This window comes from Melozone crissalis, unplaced genomic scaffold (assembly GCF_028551555.1).
Source record: "Melozone crissalis strain CALT ecotype California unplaced genomic scaffold, PUWL_Pcris_2 ptg000068l_1, whole genome shotgun sequence".
Lineage (NCBI taxonomy): Eukaryota > Metazoa > Chordata > Aves > Passeriformes > Passerellidae > Melozone > Melozone crissalis.
In genome coordinates, this window is record NW_026535846.1 from 22,058,933 (window position 1) to 22,078,713 (window position 19,781).

Genomic DNA, 19,781 nt, shown 5'->3' on the forward strand with positions numbered 1-19,781 from the left:
CCAACAGCGGTGCCAGCCCTGGTGCCACAGCCTAGGGCCCCAGCCTGGCCATGGTGGAGCGCAGCTGGAGCGTCCCCTCTGCCCAGGAGCCCGGGTACTGGCACATCTTCTGCCACAGGTTCAGCTCCTCGCCCGTGGAGTCCATCCAGTCCACAGCCTGCCCGTTGCTCATGCCTGGGGAAAAGGAGGGCAGAGGTGGCTGCTGGGGCAGCCTGGTGCCCGCAGCACAGCCCCCAGCGAGGCTGCTGCTGTGCCCGGGGTGTGCGGGCACAGTGAGGCTGCTGCTGTGCCCGGGGTGTGAGGGGTGCAGCTCTCACAGTGCCCACCCCCAGGCCGTGCCCAGGCTATGAGGGGTTCAGCTCTCACCAGTGCCCACCCCCAGGCCGTGCCCAGGCTATGAGGGGTTCAGCTCTCACAGTGCCCACCCCCAGGGCTGTGAGGGGTGCAGCTCTCACCAGTGCCCGCCCCCAGCCGCACTCCCCCCAGGAAGTCGTTGCTGGACAGCGGCTCCCGGTCCCAGACCGTCAGCTCCAGGCACAGGTGCTGCAGCTCCTCGGCCTTGATGCCGTTGTAGACAAAGGTGTGGTTGTAGTGAGGGTTCAGGGTCTTCTTCACCACGGGCGTCTTCCTCTTGGAGGCTTTGTTCTTGTGTGGCAGGAGGTAGCTGGGGAGCAGCCCTGGGTTAGCAGCACACGGGCACCTGCCTCCTGCTCTGAAACTGGGGCACCCCAGCACCGGCCTGGAGCCCCCTCCTGCCTGTCCTGGCACGGCTCAGCAAGAAGGACGGCACCCTGCCTCTCCAGCAGCTTTGGGAACACAGCCAGAGACAACAGTGCCCTCCTCGCCCCAGGACCCTCACTCACCCCTTGACAAAGCTGTCTGAGGTCCCTCCTGACTTGGCTGCTGTCAGGTTCTTGGCTTCTTTGATCCACACCTGGAGCTCACCACCTTCCCCTGTTTTGCCTAGGAAAAACCCAACACAGCAGAAATTAATCCAATTTCATTTCTAGCACTGCAAACTTCTGGAAAGTTCCTGCTGAGCACCCTTCATCCCAGAGGGAGGCGCAGAGCCTGGACTGGCATCTCCTCTTGCCTTCTCCTGTATTGCTGAGGGCAAAGGCAGACAAAATTGCTTCATGCAGGGCCCAGTGGCCCAGCCCCAGGGAAGTACTGAGATGGTTCAGGCAGCCTGAGGACAGCCAGAGCAGCTTTGCAGAGAAGGCTGCAGTGGCACCACCCAAAAACCCCATCCAGAGCCAGCCTGCACGGCCAGGAGCAGGCTCCACACTGATCCCAGAGCTTCAGCACTCACCTTTCCTGCCATTGCCAGCCCCAGGATGCTTGGCAGATGGGATGTACTTCATGGAGACAACCAGCTCCCCCTTGTACTGGTGGAGACCAGCAGCATCTGCCCCAATCTGCCAAGAGGTGAGAATTACCAACCCCTGCAGAGGAGCCATGGCACACACAGCGACAGCCTGGTGTGCAGCACCTCCCCAGGCTGGGACAAGGGACTTGGCCTCTCCTAGCTGTGGCTGAGCTGGCACAATTGCCTGCCAGCTCCCCCCAGCATGACCAGTGCAGCCCAGCTCCTCTGGGATCTTATTTTGGCCCAAGCACCTGACAAGGAGAGGGAAGCCAGGCTCACGGCAGAAGATTTTCCCTTTTTTACTACAACAGCACTGCTGTCTGCATCTGGGGTTTCTGTATCTCCAAACATTTGATTTGGCACAAGCCTTTGGCAATGCTCAGCTGAGGTCTCCACAGCCCTGTGCCCACCCCCAGCAGGAGCGGGCAGGGGGGCTGTGGGCAGCAGGGGCACACCTTGCCGTGCAGGGGCAGGAACTCCTCCAGGTGGCTCTGGAAGTTCCAGGCCCCCAGAGGCACCTCTGCCTCCCCCAGGAAGGTGTTGCGGCCGAAGCGGTCGTGGTGCCACACCGAGAACTGCAGCGTCCTCGCCAGCAGCAGGGACCTGCTAACCTCATACTGGGGAGAGAGAAAGAGAGAGAGAACCACTGGTGAGCAGGCAGGGCAGGGCAGGCCTGGCAAACTCCATCAGCTGCAGCCCATGAGCATGAGAGGAGACTGAGCAGCAATGGATGTGCACAGGAGCCTGCTCCTCTTTCCTTCCATGCCTGCCAGAACTCAGAGTCCCAGGGCAGAGGTGCAGGAAGGAGCCTGTGCTCTCCCAGCCCTTGCAGCCAGGACTCACAGCACCCAGCCATGCCGCCACCAGCAGAGCTCTGCCAGACCACAGAGCCTCAGGTGGTCAGAGCACAAGACCTCAGCAAACCTGGCTGTGGGAGCCTGAAAACCAAACCACAGCTCCCACTTCCTGCTGTGCAAGAGGGCCTCAGGGCTGCACTGCCAGACTCAGGGACAGGCAGACAGCAGGGACGGTGAAGGGCAGTGCCAAGGTGCTCTGCCCTGGGGCCCAGAGTTTATCTCTGCCCCTGCGGCCGCTGCCCTCCCTCCCTCCTGCCATTGTAACATGGCTCCAGGGCCAGGAAGCCCTTGGAAGGAAATACCCAGGGTAAGCAGGATGCCTCTGCTCTGGGAATGCCACAGGAGCCAGGGACACGTCCTGTGACACAGTCACACACACAGCACTGGGGGCTGGCAGCACAGCCAGGGCACAGCTGGGAGTGCGGGGATTCTGCAGCTCTCAGGGCGCAGTCTCTGGACACGGCTCCTCTGCAGAGACCCACTGCAGGGTGAGGAGCTCAGCCCTCCCCGTGCTGTTCCAGCAGCATCCCTGAGCAGCTGCAGCCCAGCCCCTCTCACCTTCAGCAGCTCGTTGTACAGGGGGTTGATGGTGTTGCGTTTGATGGTCGTCTTGCGCTTCCCTTGCCGGGATTTGTCGGGCAGCAGGTAGGTCTTCACATAGCTGAGGGGAGAACAGGCAGCACTTAACAAGCCCCCACAATTCATCGTCCCAGCTCCCCAGGGCAGCCCCAGACCTCCTGCCTCACCAGGACCCTCCCACTTAGAGCTCCCACCTCTGGTGGGCACCCACCACCCGGCCGGGCTCCCCCAGCGGCGGCAGCAGCCATCGCCCCCCTGCTCTCACGGGTTGGAGCGCCTCCTGCCCTCGTCCCCAAAGGCCAGCTGGCGACACTCCTTCACGTGGATGAACAAGGTCTGCGTCCTCTCCTCGTAGCTCAGGGAGAAGGAGATGCCCCCGGTGACGGCCACGCTGCCGAAGTCGCCGGCCTCGCTGTAAATGCTGACCATGCTGCCCAGCGTGCTCTGCAGGACAAGGCGGGGCTGGGCTGGCACAGCATCACCTGACAGGCCCTCCTCATCCCCAGCAAGGTTACTCCCTGTGCCTCCTCTGCACAGCCCCCCTCACCTCCCCGTGCCTGGGGATGGCCACACACAGCGGCCTGGAAGAGAGCTGAGTCTCTGCATTTCGATTCCCTTCCAGGGGAAGAAGCCCACACACGCAAGGCCCTTTCCCCTTCCCTCCTCGAGCTGCCTGCTCTGCGTCCCTCCCACCCAAGCCTTTGGCACTGCCTCTCTCCATCCCTCCTCCCAGAGCAGGGCAGAGCAGGGCCATGCCCCATGCCCACCGAGGAGGTGCCGCTGCGCATGCTGCCCCGGGCCACGCGCTGCCGGTGGATCTCCACCAGGTTATCGATGTCCTCCTCCTCCTCCTCCTGCAAGGACAGGGACGAGCCGCCAGCGAGGGGCACAGCCAGCTGACACCCGGCTCCTCCGGCTGGCAGCCATCCCGTGGCACTCAGGCTCTCACCAGCTCCGTGTTGAGGCCAGGCACTGACTTGCTCCTGTCCCCCAGAGAGCCACCTTCCCCCACCAGGTCCTCGGGGCGCAGGTCGATCACGGACTTGGTGTAGTCTGCATGAGAGGGGTGAACAGTGGCACAGAGCAGGGCTAGCAGAGCCCAGGGGCTGCCCCAGCCCCTCCCAGCTGCACTGGAAGCCCTTCCCAGCCCAGGGAGCAGGAGCTGCCCACCCTGGCCGTGTCAGCAGCCGCACATCTCTCACCCGCAGGCCTCACCACCCGCCGGGGGTTCTTCTTGAATATCGTTTCATGCTCGTCCGCCAAGGTGCTGCTGCGGGTCCCCACGGTGGCATCCTGGACAGGAAGAGTCCCCTCAGAGCAGGGCAGGGCTGGGAGCCCTGTGTGTGCCCAGCCCCAGGCCCCAGGACAGGGCTGAGCCTGCCGGAGCAGCGTCACGCACCCGTCCGTCAGAGAACGCCTTCTTGGAGCGCACAGGGAGGGTCAGGCTGGAGGCAGCAGGTCCTGCTGGCCCAACAGCCTGTTTTCCAGGGATGGCTCTCTCCAGGGAGTTCCTCCTGTGGCAGACACAGAAAGCTCTGTCCCAGGCCACAAGCACAGCTGGCAGAGACAGTGCTGGCCAGGAAATGCCACTTGAGCTGCCTGCAGCAGCCTGGGAGCAGAGCACCTTCCTGCCCAGGGACAGGCTTCAGCCTCCCCTCACGAGGCTGACAAAAACACACTTCAGATGAAGGGCCCATCCTCTGCCAGCCAGTGTTGCCAAGCACAGCCCACCCCAGGATCCTCTCACCTGGCCCCCACATCAGCAGGACCAGGTCTGTAGCTGTCCAGGCTCATGTTTTCCATGGACTCCGTGTCGCTTTTGCCATCCCGAGGCTCTGAGGCATCTGGAAACAAACTGCAGACAAGCAAACCACAGGTACGTCCTGTTTGGCGAGGAGGTCGGTCTGACAGAGCTCCTGTGCCACCATGATCCACATGGGGCAGCAGATTGCTCTCAAACCTGCAGCAGATGAGAGCTGCTGCTGGAGCACGGGGGACAGCAGGGATTCTTACCTGGACCCCTCCCGGGGCGCAGGGGGGCTCGGCTGCCGGGCTGCAGAGGAGCTTTTAGGCTCGCTGAGCTGAGCTTTCTGGAGCAGGGTTTGTCCCACCGTCTCTCTTTTGCTGGCTGGAAGCAGAGAGGCATCAGGAGGAGCACGGCTCCAAGCTCACCCATTGCCTGGAGCAGGCGGTGCTCCATCCAGCTCCAGACTGGGCAGAGGTGCACTGGGGGAAGCTGGAGCACCCCAGAAGGCTGGGCTGGGGGAGAGGGCTCTGCTGTGGCACCCTACCTGCCGGCCTGTGCCGCAGGGACAGCCGCACCATGTCGCTGCCCAGGTGGTTGGCGAAGCGGTTCACCCTCTGGTCATAGAACCAGTCACCCGTTGTCTTCTTCAGCTCACTGCAGGGCAGGGGTGGTGGGGCAGTCAGGGGCAGGGCGGCTGTCTGCTGTGCCCCAACCCACCCTGGGTGCTGCACAACCCAGGAACACTGGCACAATGGGCACAGTCAGCAGGGGACTGGGCAGGGACCAGCATTCACCGGGCAGCTGACAGGCTCAGCTACATCCTCAGCAAACACGGGAGCAAGCCGAGTTTTGTTTGTAGGACAGGGGAGGCCAAAAGGGAGGAAACCTGGGATGCTTGAGACACAGGCTGTGCAAGGGGCACAGGGGGGTGCTGCAGTCAGCTCAGGGGGTGAAGGAACGGGACACGAAGGAGACACAAGAGTGGGGTAGGACCCATTTCTCCATCAGCCAAACATGGGAACCCTCCCCAGGAGTGAGAGCAGAGCAAGCTGCCCTGCACTGGGGAGGAGCAGCCAGGCTAGGAAAGGCTGGCCATGGGCATCAAGTTGAGGCAACTGAGAGGAGGAAGGGGACAGGAGGGGTGTACAGAATGTCCCTGCCGCTCGTCCAGGCTACTCACGCCTCCTTGGAGCAGACTTTGCAGCGCCAGGAGCCGCTGGGGCTGTAGGAGCGGCAGTCCCGACACACCAAGTGGTTGCAGCCCCGGCAGGTGTTGGCCTTGGGGCTGAGGCGGCCCAGGCTCTGCTGGCAGCGGGCGCAGGTCCGCTCGCTGTAGCGCTGGCTGCCCCGCTTGGCTCCCCTGCGCCGGATCTCCAGCAGCTCATTCTTCAGGCGCCTGTCAGAGCCACACCAGGAGCGGTCACAGGGGCCCGGGGACACCCGTCACCCTCACTGTCACTTGTCCACCCGCTTCCACACAAAGCGGGGAAGCAGCTCCCGCCCAGCTCCGGCCGCGCTCGCACCTGATCCTCCTCTCCTCTGCCTTGCGGAGCTCCTCGTCGCGCTGCAGGACCTGCAGGATCAGATCTCGCTCCACGTCCGACAGGAAGGACAGGTCCACAGCCTCCGACATCGCTCCACCCGGGCTGCCTGGCGCTCACCGGCTGCCAGCTAGGGACGTGCCAGCTGCCGAGGTGCCCCGTGCCCGCTGCCGGGGCCGGACGGGGCACCCGGGACACCGGCCCGCCCGCCGCCCCACCGCCCTGCCCCGGGCCGGCTCGGGCCGCCTGCCAGCCCCGGTGAGCTCAGCCGGCTCCGTGGGACCGCGCTGCCGCCCGGCACCCGCGGCAGCCCCGGCAGGAAGGAGCCGCCCCGGGCTGCCCCTCCCTCGCTGGAGCGCACCGGGGCCCGGAGCTGCCCGGGAGCCGCCGGAGGAGCCGCCGGGAGCGGGCGCGCCCCGGGACCCGCGGCAGGGACAGGATCCGCCGGCAGGGACGGGATCCGCCTGCAGCGGCGGCGCCGGGACGGAGCCGGAGCCGGAGCGCTCGCTCGGGGGCTGCGGCCGCTCCCGCTGCCGCCCGGCTCGGCGGAACCCTCGGGAGGGACCCTCCCGTCCCCGCAGCCGCGCTCCCGCGTCCCTCGGGGAGGAGGCGGCGGCGGGACCGACCCCAGACTCCTCTATCGGGGAAAGGGGGTCCGGGACCGGGGGCACCGCGTTCCCAGCGCCGCCACCGGGACTGGGAACTGCCCCCGTTCCGGGACACCGCGGCTCGACCCCCGGACCACAGAGGGACCCCCGGCTCCCCAGCAGCGGAGGAACCCCCGGTACCCCGCCGGGGCAGCGCCGCCCGACCCCCCGCTCCTCCCGGTACCTGCAGCGGCTCCGGCCGGCGCCGCCCGGCAGCGGGAGGGGGAGCCGGGAGGGGAGGGCGGTGCCGGTGCCTTAAAGGAGCCGCGGCGGCCGCACCTGCGGCACGGACGGGGCGGCCCGTGCGGGAGGCGGTGCCCGCTGCCCCCAGCCCCTTCCCGCCCCATCACCCCCGGCGGAGCCGCGGCTCCGGCCCCGCGGGCCCTTCCCCGGGGCCCCGGCTGGGTGGGCGGCCTGTCCCGGAGAGCACAGAGCGCACCGACACCGAACTGCGGGACCCCCGGCAGCCCCGAGGAGGAGCCCAGGCCGCGGCCGCGGTGTCCCCGCCGCAAGGCTCCAGCGCTGCCCTTGTCCTTGGCGGCAGAGATAGGGGCCCCGCGGGAGCCGGGTCCCTGCCCCCTGCACAGGCACCGGGGAACCGAGCACACGCGGCTGCCCGGGACGAGGGGCTCCACCCGAGGGGAGGCGGCGGCTGCTCGCCACGCAGGACAGCGGGGGAGGACACCTGGGTGCAGCCCCGAGGCAAACGAGAGGACGCGGCTCTGCCCACGCTTTCGGCCGCACCCCGGGGATGGGAAGCGATGCGACACTGACACGGTGGAAAAAACCGCGGAGACATCAAAGGGCCAGCGGGAGCTTCCTCATGGGGCAGGGGTTCGCTCCACTGGGAGTGCACAGAACAGATGTAGAGGGCTTCGGGCTTGCAGGCAGACAGTGCCACAGAGGCTTTGCTCCCTGAGCCCCTCCACACACCACCCCAGGACCCAAAGTCCCCAGGCCAGACCCCCACACTTGCACCAGTGTTCACGTTTTAACTGGACACCAACAAAAGGTGATGAGAAACATCTTTGTTTCTGAAAAAAAAAAATAAGAAGGAAACAAGATGAACAGACTTGCTTCCAGTACATTAAAAAAACATGCTGGTAAAAACAAGCACAAGGCTTGTCCCTGACCTGCTGAAATGAACCCAAGGCTTCTCAGCACTGTGGCTCTCTCCTGTGTGAAAATGGGGCTCAATGAGCTACCATGTGTCCAAGACCTGGGCAGGACTGGCAGAGCCAGGGCAGAACACTGGCACTCTGAGCCCCAGCTTGCTCCATCCTCGTCTGGATCCTGACGGGATCTGCCACGGGGAGCACAGCCCTGGGTGCCCCGGGCACGGGGAGGCACTGCTGGGCAGTGCTGCCACCTGGGAACCAGGGGGCACAAGGCCCCTCCAGGCCGGCAGCAGGACACTGCGGGCCACCCTTCCAAGGGAGCTGGAGCCCCAGCAGTGCCCGTGCCCCGCTAGACGGGCAGCACAGGCCGGCACTCGAGGTCCAGCACGAGGTGATGCACGTGTGGCGCGTAGGACTTCACCGGCTCGATGTGCAGGACGCTGCTGCGCCACGGCCGCCCGTGCAGCTCTGCCAGCAGCCCCTGGATGCGCGTGGCCGTGCCTTCAGCCCAGCTCTGCCACTCGGGCCTGAGCCTGGCCCCCAGAGCCTCCTCCCCACCGTGCTGTGCCGGGTGCTGTGCCTCTCCCCCGGGGCTGGCTGCCTCCGGACAGCCCCGCTCAGCCAGCAGCACCACGCTGTGCGGCGGGGCTGGGCAAGTCTCCACGTTGTGGTGGATGTGCAGAACCCCACCCGTGTCCTTCTTCAGGACGCGACAGGCCACGGGCCAGCCCTCCTCCGAGCTGGGGATCAGCCCCAGGTTCACCCTGTCGGCCACGTCCCGCAGCTGCAGCTGGGGACAGAGCAGAGGGGAGGGGATGCAGCTGGGGCAGAGCACAGTGAATGGATGCAGCTGGGGGCACAGGTGAGGGGATGCAGCTGGGGCAGAGCACAGTGAATGGATGCAGCTGGGGCAGAGCACAGGTGAATGGATGCAGCTGGGGCAGAGCACAGTGAATGGATGCAGCTGGGGCAGAGCACAGGTGAATGGATGCAGCTGGGGGCACAGCACAGTGAATGGATGCAGCTGGGGGCAGAGCACAGGTGAATGGATGCAGCTGGGGCAGAGCACAGGTGAATGGATGCAGCTGGGGCAGAGCACAGTGAATGGATGCAGCTGGGGCAGAGCACAGTGAATGGATGCAGCTGGGGCAGAGCACAGGTGAATGGATGCAGCTGGGGCAGAGCACAGGTGAATGGATGCAGCTGGGGGCAGAGCACAGTGAATGGATGCAGCTGGGGGCAGAGCACAGTGAATGGATGCAGCTGGGGGCACAGGTGAGGGGATGCAGCTGGGGCAGAGCACAGTGAATGGATGCAGCTGGGGCAGAGCACAGGTGAATGGATGCAGCTGGGGGCAGAGCACAGTGAATGGATGCAGCTGGGGCAGAGCACAGTGAATGGATGAAGCTGGGGGCAGAGCACAGTGAATGGATGCAGCTGGGGGCACAGGTGAGGGGATGCAGCTGGGGCAGAGCACAGTGAATGGATGCAGCTGGGGCAGAGCACAGGTGAGGGGATGCAGCTGGGGCAGAGCACAGGTGAGGGGATGCAGCTGGGGCAGAGCACAGTGAATGGATGCAGCTGGGGCAGAGCACAGGTGAGGGGATGCAGCTGGGGCAGAGCACAGGTGAGGGGATGCAGCTGGGGACAGAGCACAGGTGAATGCATGCAGCTGGGGCAGAGCACAGTGAATGGATGCAGCTGGGGCAGAGCACAGTGAATGGATGCAGCTGGGGCAGAGCACAGTGAATGGATGCAGCTGGGGGCACAGCACAGTGAATGGATGCAGCTGGGGGCACAGGTGAATGGATGCAGCTGGGGCAGAGCACAGGTGAATGGATGCAGCTGGGGCAGAGCACAGGTGAATGGATGCAGCTGGGGCAGAGCACAGGTGAATGGATGCAGCTGGGGCAGAGCACAGTGAATGGATGCAGCTGGGGGCAGAGCACAGGTGAATGGATGCCCGCAGGAGCTGTCCAGCTGCCCGGCCTGGCCCGGTGCAGCGCTCACCTGCCGGCTGTCCCCGCTGTGGATGTGGCAGCGATCCCGCACCCCGTTCAGCACCAGGCTCCTGTGCAGGGCCTCCACGGCGTGGCTGTTCCACTCGCAGGCGTGGACAAAGGCGGCTCCCGCGTGCACCAGGAAGGGCAGTGTGAAATAGCCGATGCCTGCAGGCGGGAGGCGGCGGTGGCCGAGGGCAGGGACCTCCAGAGACCCACACTCCTCCCCGAGGGCAGGGCAGGATGCACACTGCCACCCTGCCTCTCCAGGTCTGCTCTGCTCCGGGCTGGTGAAAGCCCAAACACTGGAAAAATGGAAATTTATCCTTCCCTCTTCTGCAAAAGCAAAATCTGCCTTGAAAAATGTTTAGAGGCTCTTATTTTACCTTCAGTCTTTGGCCATCAGGTGGAGACCTGCCTGGCTCTGCAGAAGTGTCCAGATAACCATTTAATTTGATTAATCTAGAGCAGTTTTGTGGGTGCCATGTCCTTTCAGTGTGGCACAAATTGGAAGCACTAGCTTCCTTAAGCACAAGCAGTGGCAAATCTTTGCCCTGGATCCAAGTGATTCCGCAAAGCAGCACTAGGCACAGAGCCTGAGAACAGGGCAGCCTAAGTGTCCAGAGGCTGCAGGGACACAGGCAGGACAGCAGTGCCAGCACAGCTGCAGGGCTCACAGACAAGACAGGAGCTCTAATCCTGAGTATTTTTCATAAACTGGAAATGACATTTCATGTCTACCTGGATGCCATCAGCACCTCCTCCATCCCCATTACCTGCATAGAGGTCCACCACGACCTCCCCGGAGCAGGGCAGTGAGGCCACACGCAGCTTCTCGGTGATGTTTCCCGGGGAGAACATGCACTTGGTCACGTCGAAGGTGTACCTGGAAGGCCCCGTACAGACGGTGAGAGCAGTCCTTTCCCCGCCAGCCGCACCCTGCAGCTCCTGCCCACCTGATGCCGTTGTCCACGTGCTCCACCCAGCCGTGCTGGCCCAGCAGCAGCGTGACCCTGGGGCTCCGCATCCCGTCCGGCATCACCCGTCCTCGCCTGGCCACCCGCCGGGCCCCCAAAGCCTTGGCGACCGTCTCCCAGAGCGCCGGGCCTGCAACACAGCAGCTGGAGATGTGGTGGTGTGGGCTGGGCCGGGCTGGGGTAGGCTGCCCTTACCCAGCCTCTCCCGGGACAGGCAGGCAGCCCTGCTCTCCTTACCCAGCCTCTCCCGGGACAGGCAGCCCTGCTCTCCTTACCCAGCCCCTCCCGGGACAGGCTGCCCTGCTGGCCTTACCCAGCCCCTCCCGGGACAGGCAGCCCTGCTCTCCTTACCCAGCCCCTCCCGGGACAAGCAGGCAGCCCTGCTCTCCTTACCCAGCCCCTCCCGGGACAGGCAGCCCTGCTCTCCTTACCCAGCCCCTCCCGGGACAGGCAGCCCTGCTCTCCTTACCCAGCCTCTCCCGGGACAGGCAGCCCTGCTCTCCTTACCCAGCCTCTCCCGGGACAGGCTGTCCTGCTCTCCTTACCCAGCCTCTCCCAGGGCTCAGCCCTGAAGCTGTCCTCGCCCAGCAGCACCAGGTCCCCGTGCCTCTGCCAGGCGTGCGGCACGTCCCGCTCCAGCTCCCCGGACCAGCCGGGCCCCAGCAGCCGCCGCAGCTCCTCCCGCAGCCTCTGGGCCGGCGAGCGCCGGCGGGCGGCCCTGGAGGGGACAGGGTCCTGCGGCAGGGCCGTGCCACGGGCTGGGCACCACCGCCGCAGGCAGGGCTCGGGGCTGGGCGGCTGGGCTCACCTGGATCCCGAGCAGCTCGCACGGCACCTCCCGGGGCAGGCAGAGCTGGGACAGCTTCTCCGGCAGCAGCGGCACGGCCACGCGGCCCCCCGGCACCCGCTGCAGCCCGTAGCGCCCGTCCAGGAGCCGCTCCTGTTCCAGCCACCGCCTGCACGGCCAGGCCGAGTCACCCACAGCCCCAGAGGCTCCGGCTGCACCGGAGCGGCACAGGGCTGCCATCCCCATGCCCTCACCTGAGGCGCTGGGCGAACCTCGGCTCTGTGGCCAGCGCGGGGACACCCGTGGGCACAGCCGTGGGCACAGCCATGGGAACCTCCGTGCCTTCCATCCTGCCGAGCCCCGGGCGGTGTTAGGCTCGCCAGGGGCTGTGCCCCGGGGCCGGTGCTCGAAGCGGCATCCCTGAGGATGGGCCCCCCCGCTCCCGGTGCCGGGAGATCCCCGAGGCCGCAGCCGCGCAGCCGCCCCGCCCCGCCTTGCCCCGCCTTGCCCTGCCCGGGGATCCCGGGGAGTCCCGGCACGCGCACCCCGCTGCCGCCGGTGCCGCGTTTCCCGCCGGAGCGCTTTTTGAAAGCGCCGCTCGGAGCTGTTGCGGGCGGAAGCGGAAGCGGGGGCACGGCTGCGGCGCGGACCGGAAGCGGCGCGGGCGGCGCGATGGCGGGGCTGTCGGTGCGGGACCCCGCCGTGGATCGGTCCCTGCGCTCCGTGTTCGGTGAGGCCGCGGGGCGGGACCGCCACCTGCAAGGGGAGAGGGGCACGGACGGGCAGGGGCAGGCGGGGCGCCGGCGGGTTTCCCCCCCTCGCCGTCGGGGCCGGTACCCGCCGCGCTGACCGGCGGCACCGTCTGTCTCCGCAGTGGGGAACATCCCGTATGAGGCCACGGAGGAGCAGCTGAAGGACATTTTCTCGGAGGTCGGGCCCGTGGTCAGCTTTAGGTGAGAGCGGCCGCAGGCCTCCCGGGTCCCCCTGCTCGGCGCAGACCGAGCCCCGCGGGCTCGGAACCGTGAACCGCAAATCCGTGACGTTGGGAGAGGCCGCTAAAACCCTGCAGCCCAACCGTTTCCCCCGCACCGCCCAGCCCACCGTGTCCCCGCATGCACACACACCTTTTGGCCACTCGCAGGGACACCGGCTCGGCCGCCGCCTGCTCTGGTGGAGGAGCTTTGGCGAAGGAGCTTTGCCTGACGGCCCCTATAAACCTCCCCGGGCCCCCGAGGCTGCCTCCTCACACAGAGCAGCAGCCGCGGGGGTTGTGAGGCTGTGCCAGCTGTGCTCGGGGCACAGGGACCCGGTGGCTGTGCCAGGGTCCCCTGGAGATGGAGCACGGTGTCCCCAGCACGGCAGGTGGATGTGGAGCTGCCCTGCTGTGGCTGCTGAGGGCTCAGCGCCGGTCGGGCTCTGTGCTCCTCACTGCCATCCCTGTGCCTCCCACAGGTGTTTTCCAGGCTGGGCACCAGGCCCTGGTGCTCTCAGTTCAGCTTTTGGGAGTTCTGGGAGCAGCCAGTCCCGTCCTGTGCCTCGTGGGGTCACGGGAGGCACACAGCTGGCACAGGTGGGCATCCTGCAAACCACAGCCTTGGCAGCAGCCGTGCCAGGAGCCAGCAGTCCCTTTGGCTTGGGCATGGGCCTGACTGCTGTGTGCCTTGGGGAGCCCTCCCTGTGCTCCCAGCACTGCTGGGGCTCTGTCCCTGTGTCCCCTGAGCTCTCACTGTGCTCCCAGCACTGCTGGGGCTCTGTCCCTGTGTCCCCTGAGCTCTCACTGTGCTCCCAGCACTGCTGGGGCTCTGTTCCTGTGTCCCCTGAGCTCTCACCGTGATCCCAGCACTGCTGGGGCTCTGTTCCTGTGTCCCCCTGAGCTTTCACCGTGATCCCAGCACTGCTGGGGCTCTGTTCCTGTGTCCCCCTGAGCTTTCACCGTGATCCCAGCACTGCTGGGGCTCTGTCCCTGTGTCCTCCCCGTGCTCCCAGCCCTGCTGGGGCTCCATCCCCATGTCCCCCCTCGCTGCAGGAGCCGTGGGCACAGCAGGATGCCCACACCCCATGTCTCTGCTCCCTGGCAGGCTGGTGTACGACAGGGAGACTGGCAAGCCCAAGGGCTATGGCTTCTGCGAGTACCAGGACCAGGAGACGGCGCTCAGCGCCATGCGCAACCTCAACGGGCGCGAGTTCAGCGGCAGAGCCCTGCGCGTGGACAACGCCGCCAGCGAGAAGAACAAGGAGGAGCTCAAGAGTGAGTCAGCCGGGGCTCCGGGGGCTCCCTCACGCTGGGCCCGGCCTTGGCAGCTGCAGGGCAGGCAGGGTCTCTTCTGCCAGGCTGGTGGAGCTGGCCTGCTCTGGGAGGGGGTGTGAGTAGTGCCCCAGAGGGATGGATGCGTGGGCTCAGCTCTGGGATCTCACTCCCACATGATCACAGAATTACTTAGGCTGGAAAAGGTGTGTAAAGGTCATGGTCCAGCCTTTGACCAAACACGCTGCATCAGCTAGATCCGGGCACTAAATGCCACATCCAGTCTTTACTCAAACGCATCCAGGAACAGTGACTCCACAGCCTCCCTGAGCAGCCTGTTCCAATGCCTAATCACCCCTCCTGAGGTCTCCCTGGTTTTGCTGCCTCCTTTTCCCCTGGTGGGCGGGTGCTCCCCTCCTGATGAGCCTGTTCCATCCACTGTTCATGTCGCAGGCTTGGGCACAGGTGCCCCCATCATAGAGTCACCCTATGGGGACCCTGTCAACCCAGAGGACGCCCCCGAGTCCATCAGCCGGGCCGTGGCCAGCCTGCCCCCCGAGCAGATGTTTGAGCTGATGAAGCAGATGAAGGTGAGTGCAGGAGGGCCGTGCTCCCTGTGTGAGCACAGCTCCTCCCGCCACTGCCTGCACCCTCCCAGCCGTGTCACACCTTGTCAGAGCTCTGACCGGTGCCTGTCTCCTCAGCTGTGTGTGCAGAACAGCCCCCAGGAAGCCAGGAACATGCTGCTGCAGAACCCCCAGCTGGCTTATGCGCTGCTGCAGGCCCAGGTGGTCATGAGGATCGTCGACCCCGAGATTGCGCTGGTTTGTGCCTTGCTGCTCGTCCGGGGTTGGGAGGGGAGGTGGGAGGATATCTGGAGGATATTGGTGGGAGCCTTTGTGGAGTGGCAGTGGAAAAGAACTCATTTCTCCTTCTTCCCTAGAAAATCCTGCATCGCCAGACCAGTGTTCCTCCTCTGATCCCAGGCAACCAGCAGGCAGTGCCAGGCCCGGGGCCTGGGCCAGGACCGGGGCCTGGGCCAGGGCCCAACGCGCAGCTGAACCCCCAGAACACCCCATCGTCCCAGCCACAGGCCATAGTAAGAGCCTGCACACCCCCTGAGCTGTGCAGGAGGATGGGCAGTGCCAGCTCTCCAGCTGGGGCACGTGCCCAGGTGTGGGGTGTCCCTCAGACCCCGTGTCCCTCCTGCAGGGCGGGATGCATGTCAATGGCGCTCCTCCTCTGATGCAGCCACCCATGCAGGGGGGAGTGCCAGCCCCAGGACAGATGGCAGCCCCTGTGCAGGGCCCAGGCCCTGGCCCCATGGCTCCAGGAGGTGAGTTTGGGCTGAGCTGCCCCACCGTGAGCACACGGGTCCTGCACACCCCCCTCTGCCTTTCCCCTAACCAGAGGGCTCAGCCCTGTGAGAGCACATGTAACCCTGTGCTGTACATTGGGGTTGTGCTGCTGCCGGAGGTGGGCTGCAAAGTTGGATTATCCCTGGGGGGAACCAACACCAGGGGAATAAACCTCCAGGTGCTCCCCCAGGAGCTGGGAGAGAGATGGTATTTGGGACCAGAGGAACAGGTTAGTCATCAGGGATGGCTGAGGAGGGCTCTGATCTCTGCCTGTCCCCTCTCAGGTGGGATGCAGCCACAGGTTGGGATGCCAGGTGCAGGGCCAGTCCCCTTGGAGCGTGGACAAGGTAAAACAGACGTGTGGAGTGCCGTGTGTGGTGTGAGCCTGGCTCCAGTGAGCAGTGCTGTGTCCCAGCTGTCTGCAGCCTGGCTGTGCCCAGCCCTGGGGCTGTGCCCAGGTTTATTCACTGAGGCACAAGGCTGTGGTAGCAGCTCCCTGGCTCCCAGGGCTCGCTCAGCCCACGCCCAGTTGGCTCCCAGCTCGTTCTGCACGCTGTCGTGCGCTCGTGCCCTGGCAGCCAGGAGAGCTGCCTGTCCCCACCGAGCGGGATGTGTCTGTGTTTTCCACCTCTGCGAGCCCGTGTCTGTCCCTGTGCTTGTGCGGGCAGGCAGAGCTTGCTCCTCTCTGGTCCTTGTCCTGCTCCTTCGCTGCCTGGGCGCTGGGGAGCAGCCGCTGCGGCGCCGCGTCCTCCCGCGCCGTGCCCAGCAGAGGGAGCTGGCTCTCCGTTTGGCTTGAGGCTTGGCAGGCGCTTCCCGGAGGGGGACGGCTCGGCTTTCCCTCCGCAGGCACGGTCTGTCCGGCCCAGCCCCGGGCCCCGATTGCTTACGGTTCACACGTGTCCACGTGTAGGTCAGTACGGCCCCGGTGTGCTGTTCTCCAGGAACAGCACGTGCACACGCCCGTCACCTCTGCTGCCTTGACATTCATCATAGGCCTTGTTTCAGCAACATGCAAACCCAGTCTGAGATCCTTTGGCCTTAGGGTCAGCTGACTCTCATTTTCTTTGGGGTGGGCACTGTCTTCCTGAAAGCTGTCTGATAGTTCTTGGCACCCGAAAGGATTTGGAGAGCAGAAGCTGGTGTGTGTTGTGGGGCCAGCATGGCCCCACGCAATGCTGAGTCTCTTGGCAGGGTGTCTTCTGTGCCTGCCTCTCTCCTGAGTGAGGGAAGGACTGTGCCACGCTGCCTGTGCTGCCTGTGCTGACAGAGGGGGTGTGAACGGAACAGGCTGATTAAGCCAGACTTGGAACATTTTCTCTGTAGGTTTTCTGGGGACTTCAGGGTGCGTGATCCTGCAGGCAGCACTGTCCCCAGAGCCGGTGCACGCGTGCATACGCTATTTACGTGTCTGCTCTTTCCCTCTTTTCCTGCTGCTTGCCCAGGGAACCTGCAGCTCTCGCCCGTGGGACCTGCCAGGCCTGCGTCTATCGAACGCGTTCAAGGTACCCCGGCACCAGCTCCCTCTTCCCATGGAGCTCCTTGTGGAGTGTGCAGAGAGCAGCTCTCACCCTGCTCTTCTCAGGGCCAGGGACTGGCATGTCACTCCTTGTAGCCTGACAGCAGTAAGAGGAGAGGAAGGAGGCAGGATTTCTTCCAGGGCTACAGGAGAGAACAGGCTAGAACCATGCATGGAGCCTCCAGTGGGAAAGGAGAGCTTGTTTAGAAAGAGCTTTTGCCTAAGATCCGGCCCTCTTTGACACTGTGCTTCCAGGAGCCTTCCAGGTCTTGCTTTGCTCCTGGCCCCACGTCAGCAGGGTGTCGATGCCCACACTTGTAGGGATTGCCATGGGGGCACCCATGCTTGGTTTGGCCCCTGGTGCCATAAGGAACCTCAAATAAAACCCGAGAAGAAAAGGAGAGGAATAGAATTGGCAGCCAGGGAAGGAGCTTTGGTGGCTCCAGCCTCGTGTGTGGGGCTGTGTCCCCAGCAGACAGCACAGCTCAGGGGAGCAGCGTGGCTGCCCCACGCCCGGCCTGAGAGCGCCGGGGACAGTCTTGGCACGGCGCTGCTCATGCAGATCCTCACGAGTTCTTGTGTGTCTCCCTGGCAGTGCCCATGCCAGACCCGAGGGCCCCTATGCAGCGTGGACCTCTACCTGCTAGTGGCCCGCCGCCCCGAGGCCTTTTGGGAGATGCCCCGAATGACCCTCGCGGAGGGACCCTGCTCTCAGTCACTGGAGAAGTGGAGCCCAGGTGAGGGGAGAGGGAAGGAGAGGAGCCCTTGGCACCGTCCCCTGCCCAAGGGTAGCCTCTCGCTGAGGACAGGGATGGCACCAGCCTTCCGGGAGTCGCTGCTGCCTGGTCGGAGGCCTGCGTGCTGCCAGCCGTGGGGGCCGGCCCGTTTCCCCGGGGAAGGGATCTCCCCGGGGCGATGGCAGCTGCCCCGTGGCATGGGCCCACCAGCACCCATCCCTGTGCCAGCCTCACCCTCCTCCCCTGCGGCCGGCTTCGGGGGCAATCCCAGCGCTCTGCCCAGACCGTGCCAAGCCAGTGTCTGATTCACACTCTCTCGCTTTTTCTCCTCCTCCTGCTTTGCTCTCCTCGTCTCTCTGCGTCAGAGGTTACCTTGGGCCGCCCCACCAGGGAGCCCCTATGCACCATATGCCTGGTCATGACAGCCGTGGCCCCCCCCATGAGATGAGGGGGGGACCCATGGGAGAACCCCGACCACTGATGGGAGAGCCGCGGGGGCCCTTGATGGATGCTCGAGGTGAGAGAGGGGGCATGAAATTCGGGTGGCTTGGATTGTGCAGGCAGGAAGTCAGAGCGGAGCCGGCTGCCCCGACCCGAGGCGTAGGAAGGGGGTTTGGGCAGTGAAATGACTGACTCCAGGCGAGGAGGGACAGTCCCAGGGTGCAAGGGACTTTCTCCAGGCATGTCCCCTCCGCCCCCACCCCGCACTGCTTGGGTGCTTGCTGGCCCCCGACAAAGGAGGCAGCAGGCTCTCTCCCGCACTCCTCGCAGCGCCGCTTCCTCCAGGAGCTGACCTTGTGTTTCCTCCGCAGTCGGAAGAGACCCGCGGGGGCTGGAGCCGCGCGTGCTGGAGGCGCGGGCGCTGGAGGCGCGGGGCCTGGAGCCACGAGTGCTGGAGCCGCGCGTGCTGGAGGCCAGGGCCATGGAGGCCAGGGTGCTGGAGCCGCGGGGCCTGGAGCCCCGAGGGCCCGGGCCCACCCCGCGGGGCCCGATGCCCGGTGGGATGCAGGGTCCTGGGCCGCTGAACATGGGAGCCAGCGGCCCGCAGGGGCCCCGCCAGGTACGCACGGCTCTGCTGGGCCGCCAGGGCGCCCGCGGCGTCCTGCGGGCTGGGCTGGGCGGGGTGTGGGCAGCGCCAGGCTTTGGGCACTGGGGGTCAGGGCACCTGTCCCATTTGCCCAGGCGCTGCCCATCAGCTGGGACAGGACAAGGCTCGGGCCTCTCTCCACCTCTTCCTGAGACACAGAGAGGAGCGCGGGAGTTGGGAGGGGAGAGCACGTAAAATGCACTCTCTCTTTGTGCTCAGGCGTCTTCAAGCAGTCTGAGGGCATTCATCTGATCATCTCGTTTACCTTCCTGAATTTGTAGGGCTGAGTCCAGAAACCCCCAGTCCCTAACCTCTCTCTTACTCCCCCAGGTTCCTAACATGGCTGGGGCAGGCATGCAGGGAGGAGGCATACCTGGGGCAGGAGTCCAAGGAGCTGGTCAGCCTGGAGGCTTTAGCCCTGGACAGAGCCAGGTCACCCCCCAGGATCACGAGAAGGTGAGAGAACAAAAGGGAAAGGGTGAGACAGTAGGAGCAGCACTTCCTGTGTGCCTTTCTGTGGCGGGGTCAGCCCCTCCCTGGCTCTGGTATGCTGTCGCTGCTCTGGGCGTGTCTCTGACCCCTCTTTCCCCACAGGCAGCGCTGATCATGCAGGTCCTGCAGCTGACAGCAGACCAGATCGCCATGCTGCCCCCAGAACAGCGGCAGAGCATCCTCATTCTGAAGGAGCAAATCCAGAAATCCACAGGGGCACCCTGACAGGTGATGTCCTTAGCCTGGTCTCACCCTGTGCCTGTTCCCCTCCAGTAAAACAGAGCTGCCTAGGTTGGGACTCTGCCCTGCTTCCCTCTGTGCCTGCCTCACCCTCCTCTCCTTCTTTCTGGCAGGCACAAGATGGAGATGCCATGTGCCTGGATAGAGGTGATGCTCCATGGCAGCTGCTTCCCATTGCTACCTGAGCTGATGGTGCATTTTAGGAGAGGTTATGTCACCCTCAAGAGGTTTTTTCCTCCAGTTCATCCTTTTTTTTTTTTTTTTTTTTGTGTGTGGATATTTTATGGTGTTTGAAATAAAGTGGGAGGAGGGTTTGAGTAAATCCATGTCCCTGGCTGCCTTGTTTGGTCTCTGATGGAGGCCAGAGTGGGAGTGTTGGGTTGTGCGAGCAGTCCAAACCACTTGCCATCCTCCCTCCTCCCCTCACCAGGGCACGAATTAATAATGGAATTTCTTGTAGTGTGCTGTTTACAGGGGTCTAGGG

General features: G+C 64.8%; 3 protein-coding genes across 7 annotated transcripts; 1 reads left to right on the forward strand and 2 right to left on the reverse strand.

Annotated features, from left to right (window-relative positions):
- On the reverse strand, positions 1-6,985 carry SYTL4 (synaptotagmin like 4). Of its 2 annotated transcripts, XM_054289657.1 has the most exons (17): positions 6,925-6,985; positions 6,076-6,223; positions 5,733-5,948; positions 5,097-5,206; positions 4,819-4,933; positions 4,553-4,660; positions 4,205-4,319; positions 4,008-4,098; positions 3,755-3,858; positions 3,573-3,659; positions 3,071-3,249; positions 2,785-2,887; positions 1,825-1,986; positions 1,313-1,418; positions 864-963; positions 456-664; positions 1-174 (listed from the first exon to the last, which is right to left on the reverse strand). In XM_054289657.1, exons 2-17 carry the CDS (start codon positions 6,183-6,185, stop codon positions 32-34), a joined length of 2,058 nt encoding a protein of 685 aa, XP_054145632.1. In that variant the 5' UTR covers positions 6,186-6,223; positions 6,925-6,985; the 3' UTR covers positions 1-31. The 2 variants fall into 2 exon arrangements, with proteins under 2 accessions (XP_054145632.1, XP_054145633.1); XM_054289658.1 differs by lacking the exon at positions 6,925-6,985 and having other exon boundaries at positions 6,076-6,238.
- Positions 6,986-7,889: 904 nt separating this feature from the next.
- TRMT12 (tRNA methyltransferase 12 homolog) lies at positions 7,890-12,049 on the reverse strand. Its single transcript, XM_054289710.1, has 7 exons — positions 11,877-12,049; positions 11,644-11,791; positions 11,381-11,570; positions 10,815-10,965; positions 10,635-10,744; positions 9,869-10,026; positions 7,890-8,648 (listed from the first exon to the last, which is right to left on the reverse strand). The coding sequence occupies exons 1-7, from the start codon at positions 11,969-11,971 to the stop codon at positions 8,208-8,210; spliced, it is 1,293 nt and encodes a 430-aa protein (XP_054145685.1). The 5' UTR covers positions 11,972-12,049; the 3' UTR covers positions 7,890-8,207.
- A 222-nt stretch (positions 12,050-12,271) lies between these two features.
- Positions 12,272-19,624, forward strand: CSTF2 (cleavage stimulation factor subunit 2). 4 transcript variants are annotated; one of them, XM_054289705.1, is made up of 15 exons: positions 12,272-12,352; positions 12,497-12,575; positions 13,701-13,870; positions 14,321-14,457; positions 14,572-14,691; positions 14,811-14,966; positions 15,080-15,203; positions 15,510-15,572; positions 16,668-16,727; positions 17,337-17,478; positions 17,844-17,995; positions 18,291-18,538; positions 18,896-19,021; positions 19,160-19,285; positions 19,411-19,624. In XM_054289705.1, exons 1-14 carry the CDS (start codon positions 12,295-12,297, stop codon positions 19,280-19,282), a joined length of 1,758 nt encoding a protein of 585 aa, XP_054145680.1. In that variant the 5' UTR covers positions 12,272-12,294; the 3' UTR covers positions 19,283-19,285; positions 19,411-19,624. The 4 variants fall into 4 exon arrangements, with proteins under 4 accessions (XP_054145680.1, XP_054145681.1, XP_054145683.1 ...); XM_054289706.1 differs by lacking the exon at positions 16,668-16,727 and having other exon boundaries at positions 19,411-19,623; XM_054289708.1 differs by lacking the exons at positions 16,668-16,727; positions 17,337-17,478; positions 17,844-17,995 and having other exon boundaries at positions 19,411-19,623.
- Positions 19,625-19,781: the final 157 nt, after the last annotated feature.

Excerpts from the sequence above, each read along its gene's own strand:
- TRMT12 (XM_054289710.1), bottom strand. The coding sequence starts at position 11,971 with ATGGAAGGCACGGAGGTTCCCATGGCTGTGCCCACGGCTGTGCCCACG. Across the intron at positions 11,792-11,876 it reads AGGTTCGCCCAGCGCCTCAG|GCGGTGGCTGGAACAGGAGC; the intron begins GTGAGGGCATGG and ends CTGGCCGTGCAG. Across the intron at positions 10,745-10,814 it reads CACGTGGACAACGGCATCAG|GTACACCTTCGACGTGACCA; the intron begins GTGGGCAGGAGC and ends GGGGCCTTCCAG.
- SYTL4 (XM_054289657.1), bottom strand. The coding sequence starts at position 6,185 with ATGTCGGAGGCTGTGGACCTGTCCTTCCTGTCGGACGTGGAGCGAGAT. Across the intron at positions 4,934-5,096 it reads CCTGCGGCACAGGCCGGCAG|CCAGCAAAAGAGAGACGGTG; the intron begins GTAGGGTGCCAC and ends CTCTGCTTCCAG. Across the intron at positions 4,661-4,818 it reads GCGCCCCGGGAGGGGTCCAG|TTTGTTTCCAGATGCCTCAG; the intron begins GTAAGAATCCCT and ends GCTTGTCTGCAG.
- CSTF2 (XM_054289705.1), top strand. The coding sequence starts at position 12,295 with ATGGCGGGGCTGTCGGTGCGGGACCCCGCCGTGGATCGGTCCCTGCGC. Across the intron at positions 14,458-14,571 it reads AGCTGATGAAGCAGATGAAG|CTGTGTGTGCAGAACAGCCC; the intron begins GTGAGTGCAGGA and ends CTGTCTCCTCAG. Across the intron at positions 15,204-15,509 it reads TGGCCCCATGGCTCCAGGAG|GTGGGATGCAGCCACAGGTT; the intron begins GTGAGTTTGGGC and ends GTCCCCTCTCAG.